Here is a 14,197-nt window from a genome sequence, read left to right on the forward strand (position 1 = left end):
TAGATGTATCACAAGATACATAATATCTGTTCTAGTCAGACTCTTCATTTAAACAGAAAATCAAGTCTTCAGTAGGCAGAGGTTAAAGAGATTAGGTTATAGAGATTTAAGAGATTTATTTTTTTAAGCATTTTAAAAATTTATTTTATTTATTTATTTATTTATTTATTTATTTTTGGCTGCGTTGGGTCTTCGTTGCTGCGTGCGGGCTTTCTCTAGTTGCGGCGAGCGGGGACTACTCTTTGTTGTGGTGCGCAGGCTTCTCATTGAGGTGGCTTCTCTTGTTGCAGAGCACAGGCTCTAGGCTCGCGGGCTTCAGTAGTTGTGGCACGTGGGCTCAGTAGTTGTGGTGCACAGGCTTAGTTGCTCTGTGGCATGTGGGATCTTCCCGGACCAGGCTCGAACCTGTGTCCCCTGCATTGGTAGGCGGATTCTCAACCACTGCACCACCCAGGAAGCCCCTAAGAGATTTATTGAGAAAGTCAACGGACAGTTATGGACCATCTAGATCTTGATGCAAATAAACTGTAAAACGAAAACTTACGAGACAATGGGGGAAATTTGAACACTGATTTAATATTTGATAATAGTAAAGATGTATTAATTTGTTTAGCTGTGATTATGGTATTGTGGTTTTTAAAAAAGAATTCTTATCTTGAAGGGATGCATACTGAAATATTAATTTAAGAAATAATATAATGTCTAGAGTTTGCTGCAAAAAAAATCCAAGGTAGAGGGAGGCTGGGAGGTATAGTTGAAACAAGATGGATTATGAGCTGAGTTTTATTGAAGGTGGATGGTGTACCTGTGTGTTCGTTATACTATTCACTCTACTTTTGTATTTATTGAAATTTTCCAGAATGAGAGAGAGAGAGGCGATCTCTCTATCTCACTTTCTATTCTTGTCTTCTCTCTCAAGAGATAGGGGTAAAATAGTTAAGGTAACAGTTGCTTTTAAAGCACTTTCTTTCCCCTCTTTAGCGTCTCCCTTGCTCTTGCGTTAGACCAGTAGCCACTCCTCAGCACTGCCCACTGGGAGGCATGCATCTGACCACACTGCTAAAATCCTAGTGGCTTAACACCCCAGGGGTAATCCCTGCTCAGAGGTGAGAAGAGGCCATCACATAACAGAAAGACATAAACTGCTGGTGGTGAAGTTTCAGGCATCAGCGGCAGGCCAGAAGGGAGGCTATTTCTGAGTGGATTAGAGGTGGGGAGGAAGCCCTCTCAAATTATGCCCTTTGTGGGAAGCCCTGGCAGAGGGCATTGTTGTTTTTTCTTTATTTCTCTTCTCTGAGCTTCCCTGTTGCTCTGAGCAGCAGGCCCTGAATTCAGCATTGTTCAGAGATGGGGAGGTGCTGTGAGATGAGCACGAGCAACTGGATTGAATTAGTAAAACTTTGTTTCCTTAAGGTGAGATGAAGAAGAAAGCTACTTGCCTCTCCAGGTGTGCTGTGGGCCGTGCCTGAGCCATTTCCTAGAGTGCAGTGCCCAGCCTGGCACCAGTCACGCCTGGTAATGGGTTCTCAGTAAACGCTACTCTCTTCCTCTGAGGGCATGGAGTTGGCCTATTAAAACAATGAGAGGGCTTCCCTGGTGGCGCAGTGGTTGAGAATCTGCCTGCTAATGCAGGGGACATGGCTTCGAGCCCTGGTCTGGGAAGATCCCACATGCCGTGGAGCAACTAGGCCCGTGAGCCACAACTACTGAGCCTGCACGTCTGGAGCCTGTGCTTCGCAGCAAGAGAGGCCGCGATAGTGAGAGGCCCGCGCACCGCGATGAAGAGTGGCCCCCGGTCGCCGCAACTAGAGAAAGCCCTTGCACAGAAACGAAGACCCAACACAGCCAAAAATAAAAATTAAAAAAAAAAAAAAAGTCACTCAACACATATTTAAAAAACAAAACAAAACAAGGAGAAATGAGCAGGCCAGGGCTCAGAAATCCTGAGCAGGCCAAAACTTCAACCTGTCTAGCCAGTTCTGCTTCAGGCCGCCGCAGGCTGCTACCTTATGCACTACAGGCATTTTTGTATACGTTTGTGTGTTCTTGCTTCTTAGTTTGCTTACGCTGTTCGTTTGCACGCAAACCTGTACGTGTATATACCAGACAACCCTTTCGAATGTTGTACTCTCAGTCACCCTTGCACTATCTTCCTTCCTTCCTAGCAGTTATATGAAATGATCTTATTTATTTATACATTTACTTGATTATTGGCTGTCTCCCTTAGAATGTCATCTCTTTGATGGCAGAAACTTTGTCTTGTTCACCACTTTGCCTACCAAAACAGGGCTCCAGAAATGTTTGTGGAGATTGAATGAGTGAATGACCATGCACATGTGTGTCTTCAAAGGAGAGGGCAGACAGGTTGGTGGGACAGCTGCTGGGTGAAGGGCCCAGGGCCAGTCCTTCTCCCTAGCATGGGCTCCCACTGTGGCCCTGACTGCACTGCACTGATCTTCCATCCTGCTTTTCTTTTCTTCCTCTCTTCCTTCCTCTCTTCCTTCCTCTCTTCCTTCCTCCCTTCCTTCCTTCCTTTCTTTCTTTCTTTCCCTCTCTCTCTCTCTCAATATATATATGTTTTGTTTTGTTTTAATACCTTTATTTGGTGTTTGGTTACAGAAGTAATACATGCTTTTTTTTTTGTTTTTGGCCGTGCCACACAACTTGTGGGATCTTAGTTCCCCGACCAGGGCTTGAACCCGGGCCACTGCAGTGACAGCGCAGAGTCCTAACCACTGGACCACCAGGGAATTCCCCATGCTTTTTATCTTTTAAAATTCAGAAGTATATAAAGAAAAAGTGGAAAATCATCCCCTTCCTTCCATTGCGTCTCTCCAGAGGTAACCACGGCTGGCGCTTAGATGTACCTGCTCCCAGTCTTTCCCAGAGCACAGGGGGGTCTCCGCCACTCCCCCTACCAAGACCGCACAGCTGCAAGCTGGAGACATCTGCTTCCTCACTCCTCTCCCCCTTTCAGAGAAGAAGTCTCTCTGTTCCGAGGTTTCCAAGAAACAAAACGTCACAGCTTTCCACGTTCCTTCTGGTTCTTCTCTCCCCACCCTCCTCCTCCTGAAACCAAACAAAGCAAAACAAAACACAAAAACGCCAAGGATGGATTAGAGAAACTGCGAGCTCCAGAGTCAGGCGCACCTGGGTGGAAATCCTGCTCTGCCATCTGTCAGAGGCCTTGGCCCTCTCTGAGCCTCAGTTTCTTCATGAGTGAAAGGAGGGTGCCTTACTTACAAGACTGGGTGGTGTCAAGGATTAAACTGGGTGCTGCAGGCAAGGGCTAGTGCACGGGAGGTGGTTTCACAAGTTAATTTTCCTTTCTCCCCATTATCACTCTGGGGCGGACTTTGACTGCTTCCCTGTCATTTTTGTTTTGCTAGAGATGAAGAACACCAAGTTTTTTGTTTTTTCTTTCTCTCTTTCTTTTTTTTTTTTTTTAACACATCAAGTTATTCTTAGAGACTCTGACTTCATCATCTCCTCTACTTTCCCTTAGCTGGGTTTAGTCCTTCTTCCCTCACTTCCCCATTTCCCCATCAGTGATCTCAGGGCCTGTTTAAAGAGGCTGAGGGTGGAAGAAAAGGGGGAACCATAAGCGCCCTGCGCCCTCCCTGTGCAGCTGAGATTCCAGGACCCACCGTGGCCATGAGAACCCACTTCCTGTTTGTGGAGGCCCAGCCAAAGTTCAGGCAGCGGTTACATAATCGCCTGGCTGTCCAACTGTCAACCTGATAACCTATCGCCTCTAATACTTAACTGTGCTTCTCTAGGGCTTAAAAGGAACAGAAGGAACGTGGGCCACAACCACCCCGCCAGCCTTCCCAAGCACCTTGCTTCAGGCTGGGGGGTGCCCGGCGTCGGGGCGCCGTGCAGGGCCTCCCTGGTTAGCAGATCTGAGCTGAAGTCCAACTCACACAACTCTGGTTGGCCTCTGGCTAGGGAAGGGCAGCCCTAAAATTCCTGAGAAGCAGCATTAGGGATGCTCAGGAGACCCATGCTGATGGGGGTGCTGTTCACGGTGGAAGCCCAAGCCCTGCTCATGTCAAAAGAAGCAAGTATACCATGGGCGCTTCTCTGTTATCAGCCTGAACCCTGACCCTGGACTCCCTCCACCTGCAGCCTGGATTGGGACAGCTTTCCCCAGCACCCTGCAGGCTCTGGAGTAAGAATTCTGGAAGAAAGCCACAGCAGGAGGTTAGGGGTGCCAAAGAGGAGCTGCAGGGACCTGCCAGATCAGAGCCACAGGACATGAAAGAACTTGCAGTCAGTGACAGAGTCTGGAACAGCTCTGAAGTAACAACTTCTTTGGACTTACGAACTTTTGATAAGAGGGTCTTGGGGATAGGGTTTCTTTCTCTTTCAGATCTTGGATGTTGGGCTACCTGAAGCCAAAAAGTAGAAGAGTAGAGAGGAGGTAGGTGATGGAGACCTCAGGAGGAGGAGGGCCAGAGAGATTAGGTAGGGTGAGTGGAGACAGCCAGGAGGCAGGAAGCTGGCAAAGGCAAAGAAGCAGCCCTCAGGGGCCACCCCTGTGGGGCAGCTGCACCCATGAGGCTCACTTTGATAGCTGCCTGGCTGACAGTACAATGGCGAGGGTATAGAAGTAGGAAAGAGCCAAGAGGGGTTGCGTGACACTGGGGATGAGGGGATAAGGGAGGACCCCTGCCCTGGGCAGCCACAGGGCATCTTCCTCTGTGGGCAAATGATCCCTCATCCATGGGAACCAGGAGGACAGAAACCCATCACACTGAAGCCCAGGTTTGCTCTCCTTCCCTCCACTCTGGTTTGGAAACCTCGTGGCTCTTTTCTACTGGCAATCTCAAGCCCAAAGTTTGTTCCTTTCACTATCCAATAAAAACTTCACCCCAGAGCTTTCATCCAAGGAGATGAAAGTGGCTTCTGTGGACCAGAGCCAGCAGGCTCCTAGAAGAGTGGGGCAGGGGTTTGAGGAAAGAGGGCACCCTCGGCTTCAAGATGGAGAGCAAGTTGTGTGGGTCCCCTTGTCCAGCTCCCTGGATGAGGGCAGCCCCAGAGAAAGTTAAAGGGATCAGGCCTCAACCCTGCCTCAGCTCTTCAGCAAGTAGTTGTCATTTGCCTGAGGGGCTGGGACACTATATGAGCAGGCTCAGCAGTCATGGAATTCTCCAGGTGGAGGACTCTTTCCTGGATAGATGGAGAGCCTGAGTTTTATGGCTTGTCAGGGTCAGCTAGGGACAGTGGCATCAGGCTGGGCTACCCTTGGGCGCTTCTACCCTGCCCTGGGGAGCTATCGAGGCACCAGGCTGGGAGAAGAGGGGGAGGCGCTCCACTTTCACCTTCTGAGGTTTATAAGGGTAGTAGAGGGTAATAATGGCACTGCCAACTTTCCTTCCTCTTCAAAGCTCAAGAGGATGGGTCTGGAGAAAGTGGAACCTGGACACACAACCCTGACCTGGCTCCTGTCAGGGCAGCTGTGGCAGGAAGACATGGGTGAGCAGTCCTTGGGGAACATGTTTGTCTGGAATAGGAAGGCAGTCTTAGGAGAGAGCTGACCCTGGCTGTGGATGCAGGAGCAAATGGGCCCACAGCCCTCGGTGCCCCTAAATGCCAAGAGATAGGTCCAAGTACAGAGATGAGCACTTAGAGACCAGGAACTTGGCACATACACACTCACGCAAACACACACACATACACACACACACAGGCACACACGCACGTGCCCTCACAGGCATAAATATTCTGGCAGGCACACACTCAGGAACACACCGACGTGCACAGGCACACATACATACACAAGCACAGGTTTTTACACACAAGCATCCTCACACAGGCACACAGACACAGATACACACTCATGCAGGCACATGCATAAAAGTACACACACAGGAAACACCCAGGTACACAGGAGCAAGCACACACAAATGCACATGCCCAGGCACCCACTCCACTAAAGAGAAACGTGCGCAGGCACAGCATATATCTGCACATGCACACGCTCCTGCGCACACACACTTGTACACACATACAAGCACACAGCCAGTAACTCAAACACAGCCGCCCAGGCCACTTGAGAGCGCCCTGCCCAGGAACTATCCATCATCCACTCCGGGCGGCGGCCGGGCCCTCCCCCTGCCCCGCCCACCCCCAGTTGGTGGTATAAATTCCGTCCCTTTGCCCCTTCCCCGCACAGCCTGCCTCGGACACCAGCACAGCCCTCCGTCTCTGCCCACTCCTGGCAGACCCGTCGGGAGCAAAGCGCACCAGCAAGCAGCATGGGTAAGGAGGGGGGCGTCTGACAACCGTCCGCTGACCACCAATGGCCCACCCCGCAGGAAGTGACAGAAAACCTGGAGGGGGAGCTGGTTAGGGGAGGGAGCGCCAGGCTCCGCTCCACCGGCCCCGCCCCACCCCCACCCCTGCATTTCCCAGCTTAGCCGAAGTACTGGAGGCGTCTGGGAAGGAAGGCAGAGGGACTGCTGGGAAAGGTGACTTTGGGCTCCCCGCCGACCTCCGTTCCCCAGCTGCAGCCTGCGGCCAGGGAGCCTTTCTGCAGCTGAGAAAATAAGGGTAGGGGTACTTAGGAGGAGCTCTATGTCTCTGTCTGTTACCGTAGGAGACAGACAACCCTGATTTCAGCCCTAAGCCAACTTCTTACTGCAGGGAGTAGGGAACCCAGGCCTTTGTGGCCAGGTTGCTCTTTAGCTACCCTGCCCCACCAATCACTTTGGGAGGGAAATCAGGGAGCCCCCCTCTCTCGGGGTGGGAGAGGGGCTGTTTCAGTGCCTCCCACCCTCTCAGTCCGCCAAGTCCTCCTACCCCCTCATCCATGGACTCCTGGATGTCAGGCTGAGGAAGAGTCTGGGTCTGGCTGGGAGTATCGAGGTCCTTGCCCCCTGTGGATCTGGGTCTTTTCTGGCAGAATGCCCAACAAACCAGCCTGGCCTTGGGAAAACCCAACGAGCTTTCCCTGGGCTCATCTCAAACCCAAAGGCATTCAGAGATCTTGCTTGAGACGCTTAAGACAGGGGGAATGTTCCCCCAGAAAGAGGACTGACGCTCAGTGGGGCCTGAGTGGCACGCAGGGCCTGACCCTGACTCTCAGAAATGCTGTGCAGGATGCGGCAGTTAGGGTCTGGGATGGGGAGATGGTGCTGAGGGGCAATACCTCCTTCACACACCTCTTTCATACCTTTACTTCTCTCTCAGTCTCTGATTTTGCAGATTTTGCATCTCTGTCTTGATGTCTCGGAGTTTTGAATCTCCTTCCCCTCCGCCTCACCTCCTGTGCCAAACCCTGACACAGCTTGGTTGTATAGCACAAGTCTCCTTAATTCCTTTGGACTGGACCTCACCGTGTCCCATCCCAGCCCCAGCCCTCTCTCTGGGCACCAGGCACTGCCTGGGATTTCTGGCACAGCGCTACCCGTATTTATACAACACCTCTCACTTATAAAAGAACTTCTGAATACTTTGTCTTATTTGGCCTTCATAGCCACTTAGAGAAGAAGGTAAGATATTACCCCTTTTAGGCGAACACAGGGGAGAAAATGGAGAGAGTAGATGTCACACCTGGACCTTGACACCACGCTTCTGGACTCTAAAATGCTGTTGATGCCTCTCAGCCTCCTAAGTCACTTGGCTGCTGCAAGTAGGGGGACCTGGCTCCCTGGCTGAGGGCCTGAGCCCAGACACCAGTGGAGGCTCGATTCTGGGGCAGTAGCCAGACTGGCCATGGGACCAGGCAGGGAGGCAGTGTCAAGTCCTGTGAACTCCACTCCGGGATTTCTTTCGGCCTACAGCTCCCTCTGTTTATTCCTCAGCCCTTCCTCCTGGTTAGGCCCCAAATCCTGATGCTTAATGCCTGGTGGCAGCCCTCCTTCTCAGCGACTGACTTTGGTTCCTGACTTTGGTCCTGTAGATCCACGTGGCTTCTCTTGCCAGACTTCAGGGGACAAGGAGGGCCACTTCCTATAGCTCTGGTGGGTGGGCCTCTGAGTTTTCCAGGGTTGGGCCAAACAACTTGCTTTACAGATAAAGGAGGTGGATGGGGCCCACCCAGGGGTAGAAACTGGTCTAAGGACATTCAGTTAGTATCAGTCCTGCAGCCTTGAACTTCAGCCTCCTATCCCTTACCAGACCCTTGGTTATATAACCCAGGCTCTAGCCAGCAGCCTGGGGTCAGGACCCAGAGGGGAGGGAAGCAGGAAGTGTTCCACCTCCTGGTTTAGATAACTTTCAGTGAAAGGAGCTGAACAGGCACCACCGTCACTCCCTGATGGCTGTTCCTTAAGAACAGCCAGGGTTTATGGGCTCCTACCATGCAAGTACAAAGCTGCACACTTGACTGCAGCTTCTTGTTTATTTCTCATAAAAGCCCATTGTGGTATTCTTATTACCCTCTTTTTACAGATGATGTGGAAACTGAGGCCAGGGAGGTTAGGTGATTTGCCTAAGCTCCCATGGCTAGTCAGTGACCAGCTGGGATTGGGGCCCAAGTCAATGTCATAACCACTGCACCACACCGCCTCCCCTGCACTCACCCTTCTCCTGCCTCCCCTGGGTCCTGCTCAAGGGTCTGTGCACCTTCAGGTCATAGCTCTGCAGCTCTTCCTGCCATACCCACACACTCATCAGGGTTTTGAGGGTCTGGAGGGGACCTGAGACAGTGCCTCTGCCTTGGCCGGTGGCGGGCCGGTGGTTTGGGGGGCTCGGGTTGCAGCATGTGAGGAAGGAGACTTCACCCTCCAGAGCGCGGTGCGGCCAGCATGCCCCATTGTTTCCACAGCTACGGAATGTGGGAAGTGTGGACCTGGCTACCCTTCACCTCTGGAGGCCATGAAAGGTAAGTGTGAGAAGACTGAGAGCCAGCACCCCCAGGAGTAGGCAAGCCAGTGCCTGCTACCGATTCCACTGCTGACACACACCCTGCCTTGCCCCGGCCCTTGTCCCCACCCCGCCCACCCCACCGCCTGCTTTCTGCCCTCTAGGACCCAGGGAGGAGATTGTCTACCTGCCCTGTATCTACCGAAACACGAACACTGAGGCCCCGGATTATCTGGCCACTGTGGACGTTGACCCCAAGTCTCCCCAGTATTGCCAGGTGAGGTGGGGCTTGGGCACCAGAGGACCCTCAGACCCCTCCTCTAGCCCTGGCCCTGGCAGTGCCCTTTCCCTGCTCCATCCTTCTTCACCCTCCCTGGGTATGGTTGTTCAGGCTGTTCACTGCACAAGGGCACCCCCAACCCATGGGCGAGGGCAGTGCTGAAAATGAAGTCTGTGCTGTGCTGCCAAGATGAAGTGGGTCCAGAGGGCCCCTTCTCCGAAAGCGCACAGAGGCGTGGTCTGGGTGAGCACCACCCCTGCCCGCTCTCCTATCCTAGGTCATCCATCGGCTGCCCATGCCCCACCTGAAGGACGAGCTGCATCACTCAGGGTGGAACACCTGCAGCAGCTGCTTCGGGGACAGCACCAAGTCGCGCACCAAGCTGCTGCTGCCCAGTCTCATCTCCTCCCGAATTTATGTGGTGGATGTGGGCACCGAGCCCCGCGCTCCGAAGCTGCACAAGGCACGTCCTCTGCCCTAGCCAGCTCTGGGCCCCTAATATGCCCGCCACCCAGGGCAGCCTGTGAGCAAGGAAGCCGGCCCTAAAGCAGCTCCCTCCAGCTCTTGTGCAGGGTCGGGGCTCAACAGCAGCGAGTGGGGCTAGACTTTGGAGGAGAGTTACCAGATGTGCTGGGTCATCATCACCCAGGGGCACCACAGGGGAGGAAGGAGGCTCTCGTTTTTCACTCCGAGCTGGAGAAGGAGCCATTTCTGCCCCAGCCGGTTAGGAGCCCAGGGCCTCCCTTAGGCGGGAGCCTCTGATCCTTCCTTTCAACACTTTGTTGAGTGCCTTCTTTGTGCTAGGCACTCAGTGCTGGGCGCTGGTGATACAAAGTTGACACTGGCATCCTCCCAGCCTGGGAGGAGCTTATGGTCTCAAAGGGCTGTGAGTGCCCTCAAGACAGGCAGGGTGAGAGAAGTCCATGTTTTCTGCTGGGGAGTTATCAGTCTCTGTGACGCCCCTGCTGCTCTGCAGACTCAGCCTTTGCCATATTCCTGCAGGGAAAATTGTGTCTATGTTTCAGAGGAAAAGAGGGCAGGGTCAGTAGGTAGAAGTGTGGGAGGGGAGGAGTAAGGAGTGGGGACTCCTGGCCCTGTATGATTCTGACACCATTCCTTACCCTCTCCAGGTTGTTGAGCCCAAGGACATCCATGCCAAGTGTGACCTGGGCTACCTCCACACCACCCACTGCCTGGCCAGTGGGGAGGTGATGATCAGTTCCTTGGGAGACCCCAAGGGCAATGGCAAAGGTACCTGCCAGCATTGTAGGCACATCTGTGAGGGAAGCAGATCCCAAACTGAGGGAGGGATGGAATGACCTTCCAGGGAGACCCAGAGGGCGGAGTCTCATCCAATATTTAAACTATAGTCAAGTAACTTCAGTTGTTTCAATTATTTTTATGAAGGTGAGCCTTGAATGATGAATTCACTTACAAGTTATAGTCAGAACTGTCTGCCGTGGGAAATGTGAGCAAATACAGACATGGCCCCAGAAAACACATGCATTTAATATCGGCCTTCGTGAATTCATGAGCAAATCTCACAGTCCTTGAGATCCTTAATTGTCACAGCTACTTTCTCATTTATGTTATGATCAGAGCTTTCACATAAAGTGTCTACTATGTGCCAGACACAACCTATGAGATAGATGCTACTGTGATCCCTGTGTTACAGATTAGGAAGCTGGGGCACAGACTGGCTAAGTAATTTACCCGAAGTCAGCCAGCTGTTAAGTCACAGAGCTGGAACTCAAGCCCAGCAACATGGCTCCAGAATCTATGTCCTAATCACCATGCTGTGCTGCTTCTCTCCCAGCCTTACGTATTTCACCAGAACTCCCCATCCAAGGGCTTGGAGTGAAGTATCAGTTAAGGTCATCCAGTTAAGGTTACTGCATTAGACTCTATTTAACTGCTTTTTCCAGGAGATGGGATGCATGACATTCCTAGATTTAAGAACACTTAGGAGTAGACATCTACTTACATTTGCAAAGAAGTGGCAAGGTGTCATGACATACTCAGCTAGGGAAAAACATAGTGGGCATTCGTGTTGAATTACAAATAATTTTCTCTCTAAAAAAAATGGAGTGAGTGAGCAGAATGGAGTCTAGACTCTGGCAGGAACCCTACCCTGAAAGTAGGAGGCTAGGCAAAGGAAGCACAGGGTAAAGAGTCCCAGAAGATCTTGGCTCAAGGGAGGAAAAATTTACCCTGTGGTCTGGGAGAGGGATGAACTTGATGGGAGGTAGGGGCACCAGAGTAAGTCCCCACCTCTCACCCGGCCCTCTGGGTGGGACCCTTTGGACAGGTGTCCAAATTCAGCTCCTGAATTTAAGGATCTGGCAAACCCAGTGGGAGGAGGGGCACCAGGCAATGGGCTTGGAGCCTCTTGGACAGGCCTGGGGGTGAGGGCTGGGTGCGGGTCGCACTTCCACCAACTCTACCTACCACCCTACTTCCTTCCCTGCTCAGGGGGTTTTGTGCTGCTGGATGGAGAGACGTTTGAGGTGAAGGGCACGTGGGAGCGGCCTGGAGGTGCTGCGCCTATGGGCTATGACTTCTGGTACCAGCCTCGACACAATGTCATGGTCAGCACTGAATGGGCAGCTCCCAATGTCTTACAAGATGGCTTCAACCCCGCTGATGTTGAGGCGGGTGAGAATCCCCCACTACCCGCGGGCTGGCAGGAGCCTGGTCACACAAACCCCTGCTCTCTATTCCAAACCCCTACTCTCCAGCCCTCTAGCTTCCCTCTTGTGGACCCCAGACTCTTGGGGTGATGATATAGGATGTGCTGAGCGCTCTGACTTGCTCAAGTGTCTCTCTGATCCCTCCAACCCATTTTTCAACCTTCTCCCCTGTGCTGTGCCCCAGCCTTGGCCCATGCCCTCCCGCCCCGATCCTGATTCCACCTTCCGGCTGCATCCCCACCCCAGGGCTGTATGGGAACCACTTACATGTGTGGGACTGGCAGCGCCATGAGAGGGTGCAGACCCTGACTCTACAGGACGGCCTCATCCCCCTGGAGATCCGCTTCCTGCACAACCCGGCCGCTGATCAGGGCTTCGTGGGCTGTGCCCTCAGCTCCAACATCCAGCGCTTCTATAAGAATGAGGTGACGTGCGCTCCGGCCCTCTCCTCCTGGCAGTCCTGTCAGCGCTCTGCCCAGCTTCCATAGCCATGACGCTCCCTTCTCCCTAGGAGTGACCCAGGCCTCCTCTGCCGGGCTCCACCAACCCAGCCTTCCCAGGAATAAAAAACAAGACCACCTGCCCTGCCTGTCTCCTCTCAGCCCTAGGCTAATTTCTCCCTAAGCCCTAACTGGCTATATTGATTTATTCATTCATTCAAAAAATATTTAGTGAGTCAGGCACTGTGTTAGGTGCTGGGAATACAGTGGTGAAGCAGACATGATCCCTGCCTTAAGGGGTTTGCATGGAGGTTAGACCCTAGTGGCAAGAAGGCCCTGCATCTACTCTCTCCCTGTAGACTGTATGCCCTGGGGAGACCCAGATCTGACACTCATCGCCCAGCTCTGACGGGCTCACCTCTCTGCCTCTTGACCCCAATGCAGGGAGGTACTTGGTCAGTGGAGAAGGTGATCCAGGTGCCCCCCAAGAAAGTGAAGGGCTGGATGCTGCCTGAAATGCCAGGTGAGTGCTCAGGGGAGTGTGGGAATCGGAAGGTTGATTCTCAGGCTGGGGAACAAGCGTCTTAAGGTGCCTCTGAACTGCAACCCCCCACCCAGGCCTGATCACTGACATCCTGCTGTCCCTGGACGACCGCTTCCTCTACTTCAGCAACTGGCTGCATGGGGATCTGCGGCAGTATGACATCTCTGACCCGCAGAGGCCCCGCCTCACGGGACAGGTGGGTCCTAGCAGGATGGAGAGGAAAGGAGGGAGGAAGTAGAAGTCTGGGCATGAGCTGGAGGGTATGAACTGGCTGGGGGATGATAAGGGAGGTGCAGGAAAAGCAAAGATGGGGGCTGAGGGATGGTTCGGGCCAGGACCATGGGGAATCGTGGCTAGACGCGGGGAACGTGAGGGAGTGAGGTTCTCTTCCTGCAACGTCCTTACCTCCCGCCACTGTCCTCCTTTATGCCCTGCACCTCCCCACCCAGCTCTTCCTCGGGGGCAGCATTGTTAAGGGAGGCCCCGTGCAGGTGCTGGAGGACCAGGAGCTAAACTCCCAGCCAGAACCCCTGGTGGTCAAGGTGAGGATCTCTCCGCCTGCTCACGGGCCCCTCAGACCCGTGCTGGAGAAGTATGGGGGAGGGGGCTGGGCAGCCGCTGAGCACGTCCTTGGGGTTTGGGTGGTGCCACTGATTCCCGCCTAGGATCTGTATGTAACCCTGGGGTCTGACCCCTGGTTTTCCCAAGGGGAAACAAGTGGCCGGAGGCCCTCAGATGATCCAGCTTAGCCTGGATGGGAAGCGTCTCTACGTCACCACGTCGCTGTACAGTGCCTGGGACAAGCAGTTTTACCCTGATCTCATCAGGTAAGAAGTAGACAGCCTGGGCTCCCCTCCCAGAGGGGTTTGGCTTTCTGAAGACTCCTTGGCTCCACTTCCAGACTCTGCTCCCTCCTCAGGAACCCCTCTCCCTGCCCTCACACTTACCTAATTCTTGGGGGAAGGGGATGGGCCCCCTCTGACCTCTTTCTTCTCCCTCCTGTTTCTACCAGGGAAGGCTCTGTGATGCTGCAGATCGATGTAGACACAGTAAAGGGAGGGCTGAAGTTGAACCCCAACTTCCTGGTAGACTTTGGGAAGGAGCCCCTCGGCCCAGCCCTGGCCCATGAGCTCCGCTACCCTGGGGGCGACTGCAGCTCTGACATCTGGCTCTGAAGTCCGCTCCTCCTAGCCCCACTCCACATCCTGCGCCCTCACTTCTGCAGGGACCCGGCTTCACTCTGCTCTCTCAGTCCCCGACCCTTGGCAGCTTGTCCTCCCAAAGCCAAACTCAGGCTGTTGAAACGAATTGAGCCGTGTCTCTATCTAACCACCAATGCTGCAAGCTGCTCACTGAGCTCTTGGAAATTATTTCACTAAGAAATAAACTGGTGAAACTTTTCCTGAGATCACCTTGTCTTTCGGGGCACCGG

At 53.2% G+C, this 14,197-nt stretch overlaps 1 protein-coding gene across 1 annotated transcript; it reads left to right on the forward strand.

Annotated features, from left to right (window-relative positions):
- Positions 1 to 6,137: 6,137 nt before the first annotated feature.
- On the forward strand, positions 6,138 to 14,166 carry SELENBP1 (selenium binding protein 1). The gene is made up of 12 exons (XM_082346764.1): positions 6,138 to 6,264; positions 8,774 to 8,830; positions 8,976 to 9,088; positions 9,369 to 9,554; positions 10,222 to 10,342; positions 11,564 to 11,746; positions 12,028 to 12,206; positions 12,666 to 12,744; positions 12,840 to 12,961; positions 13,215 to 13,307; positions 13,474 to 13,592; positions 13,778 to 14,166. Exons 1-12 carry the CDS (start codon positions 6,261 to 6,263, stop codon positions 13,938 to 13,940), a joined length of 1,419 nt encoding a protein of 472 aa, XP_082202890.1. The 5' UTR covers positions 6,138 to 6,260; the 3' UTR covers positions 13,941 to 14,166.
- Positions 14,167 to 14,197: the final 31 nt, after the last annotated feature.

This window comes from Balaenoptera borealis (genome assembly GCF_965194805.1).
Source record: "Balaenoptera borealis genome assembly, chromosome: 1".
Lineage (NCBI taxonomy): Eukaryota > Metazoa > Chordata > Mammalia > Artiodactyla > Balaenopteridae > Balaenoptera > Balaenoptera borealis.

Bases quoted from the DNA above. Each gene is read 5' to 3' on its own strand.
- SELENBP1 (XM_082346764.1), top strand. The intron at 13,308-13,473 runs GTGAGGATCTCT...GGTTTTCCCAAG, and splicing joins CAGAACCCCTGGTGGTCAAG to GGGAAACAAGTGGCCGGAGG. The intron at 13,593-13,777 runs GTAAGAAGTAGA...TGTTTCTACCAG, and splicing joins TTTTACCCTGATCTCATCAG to GGAAGGCTCTGTGATGCTGC.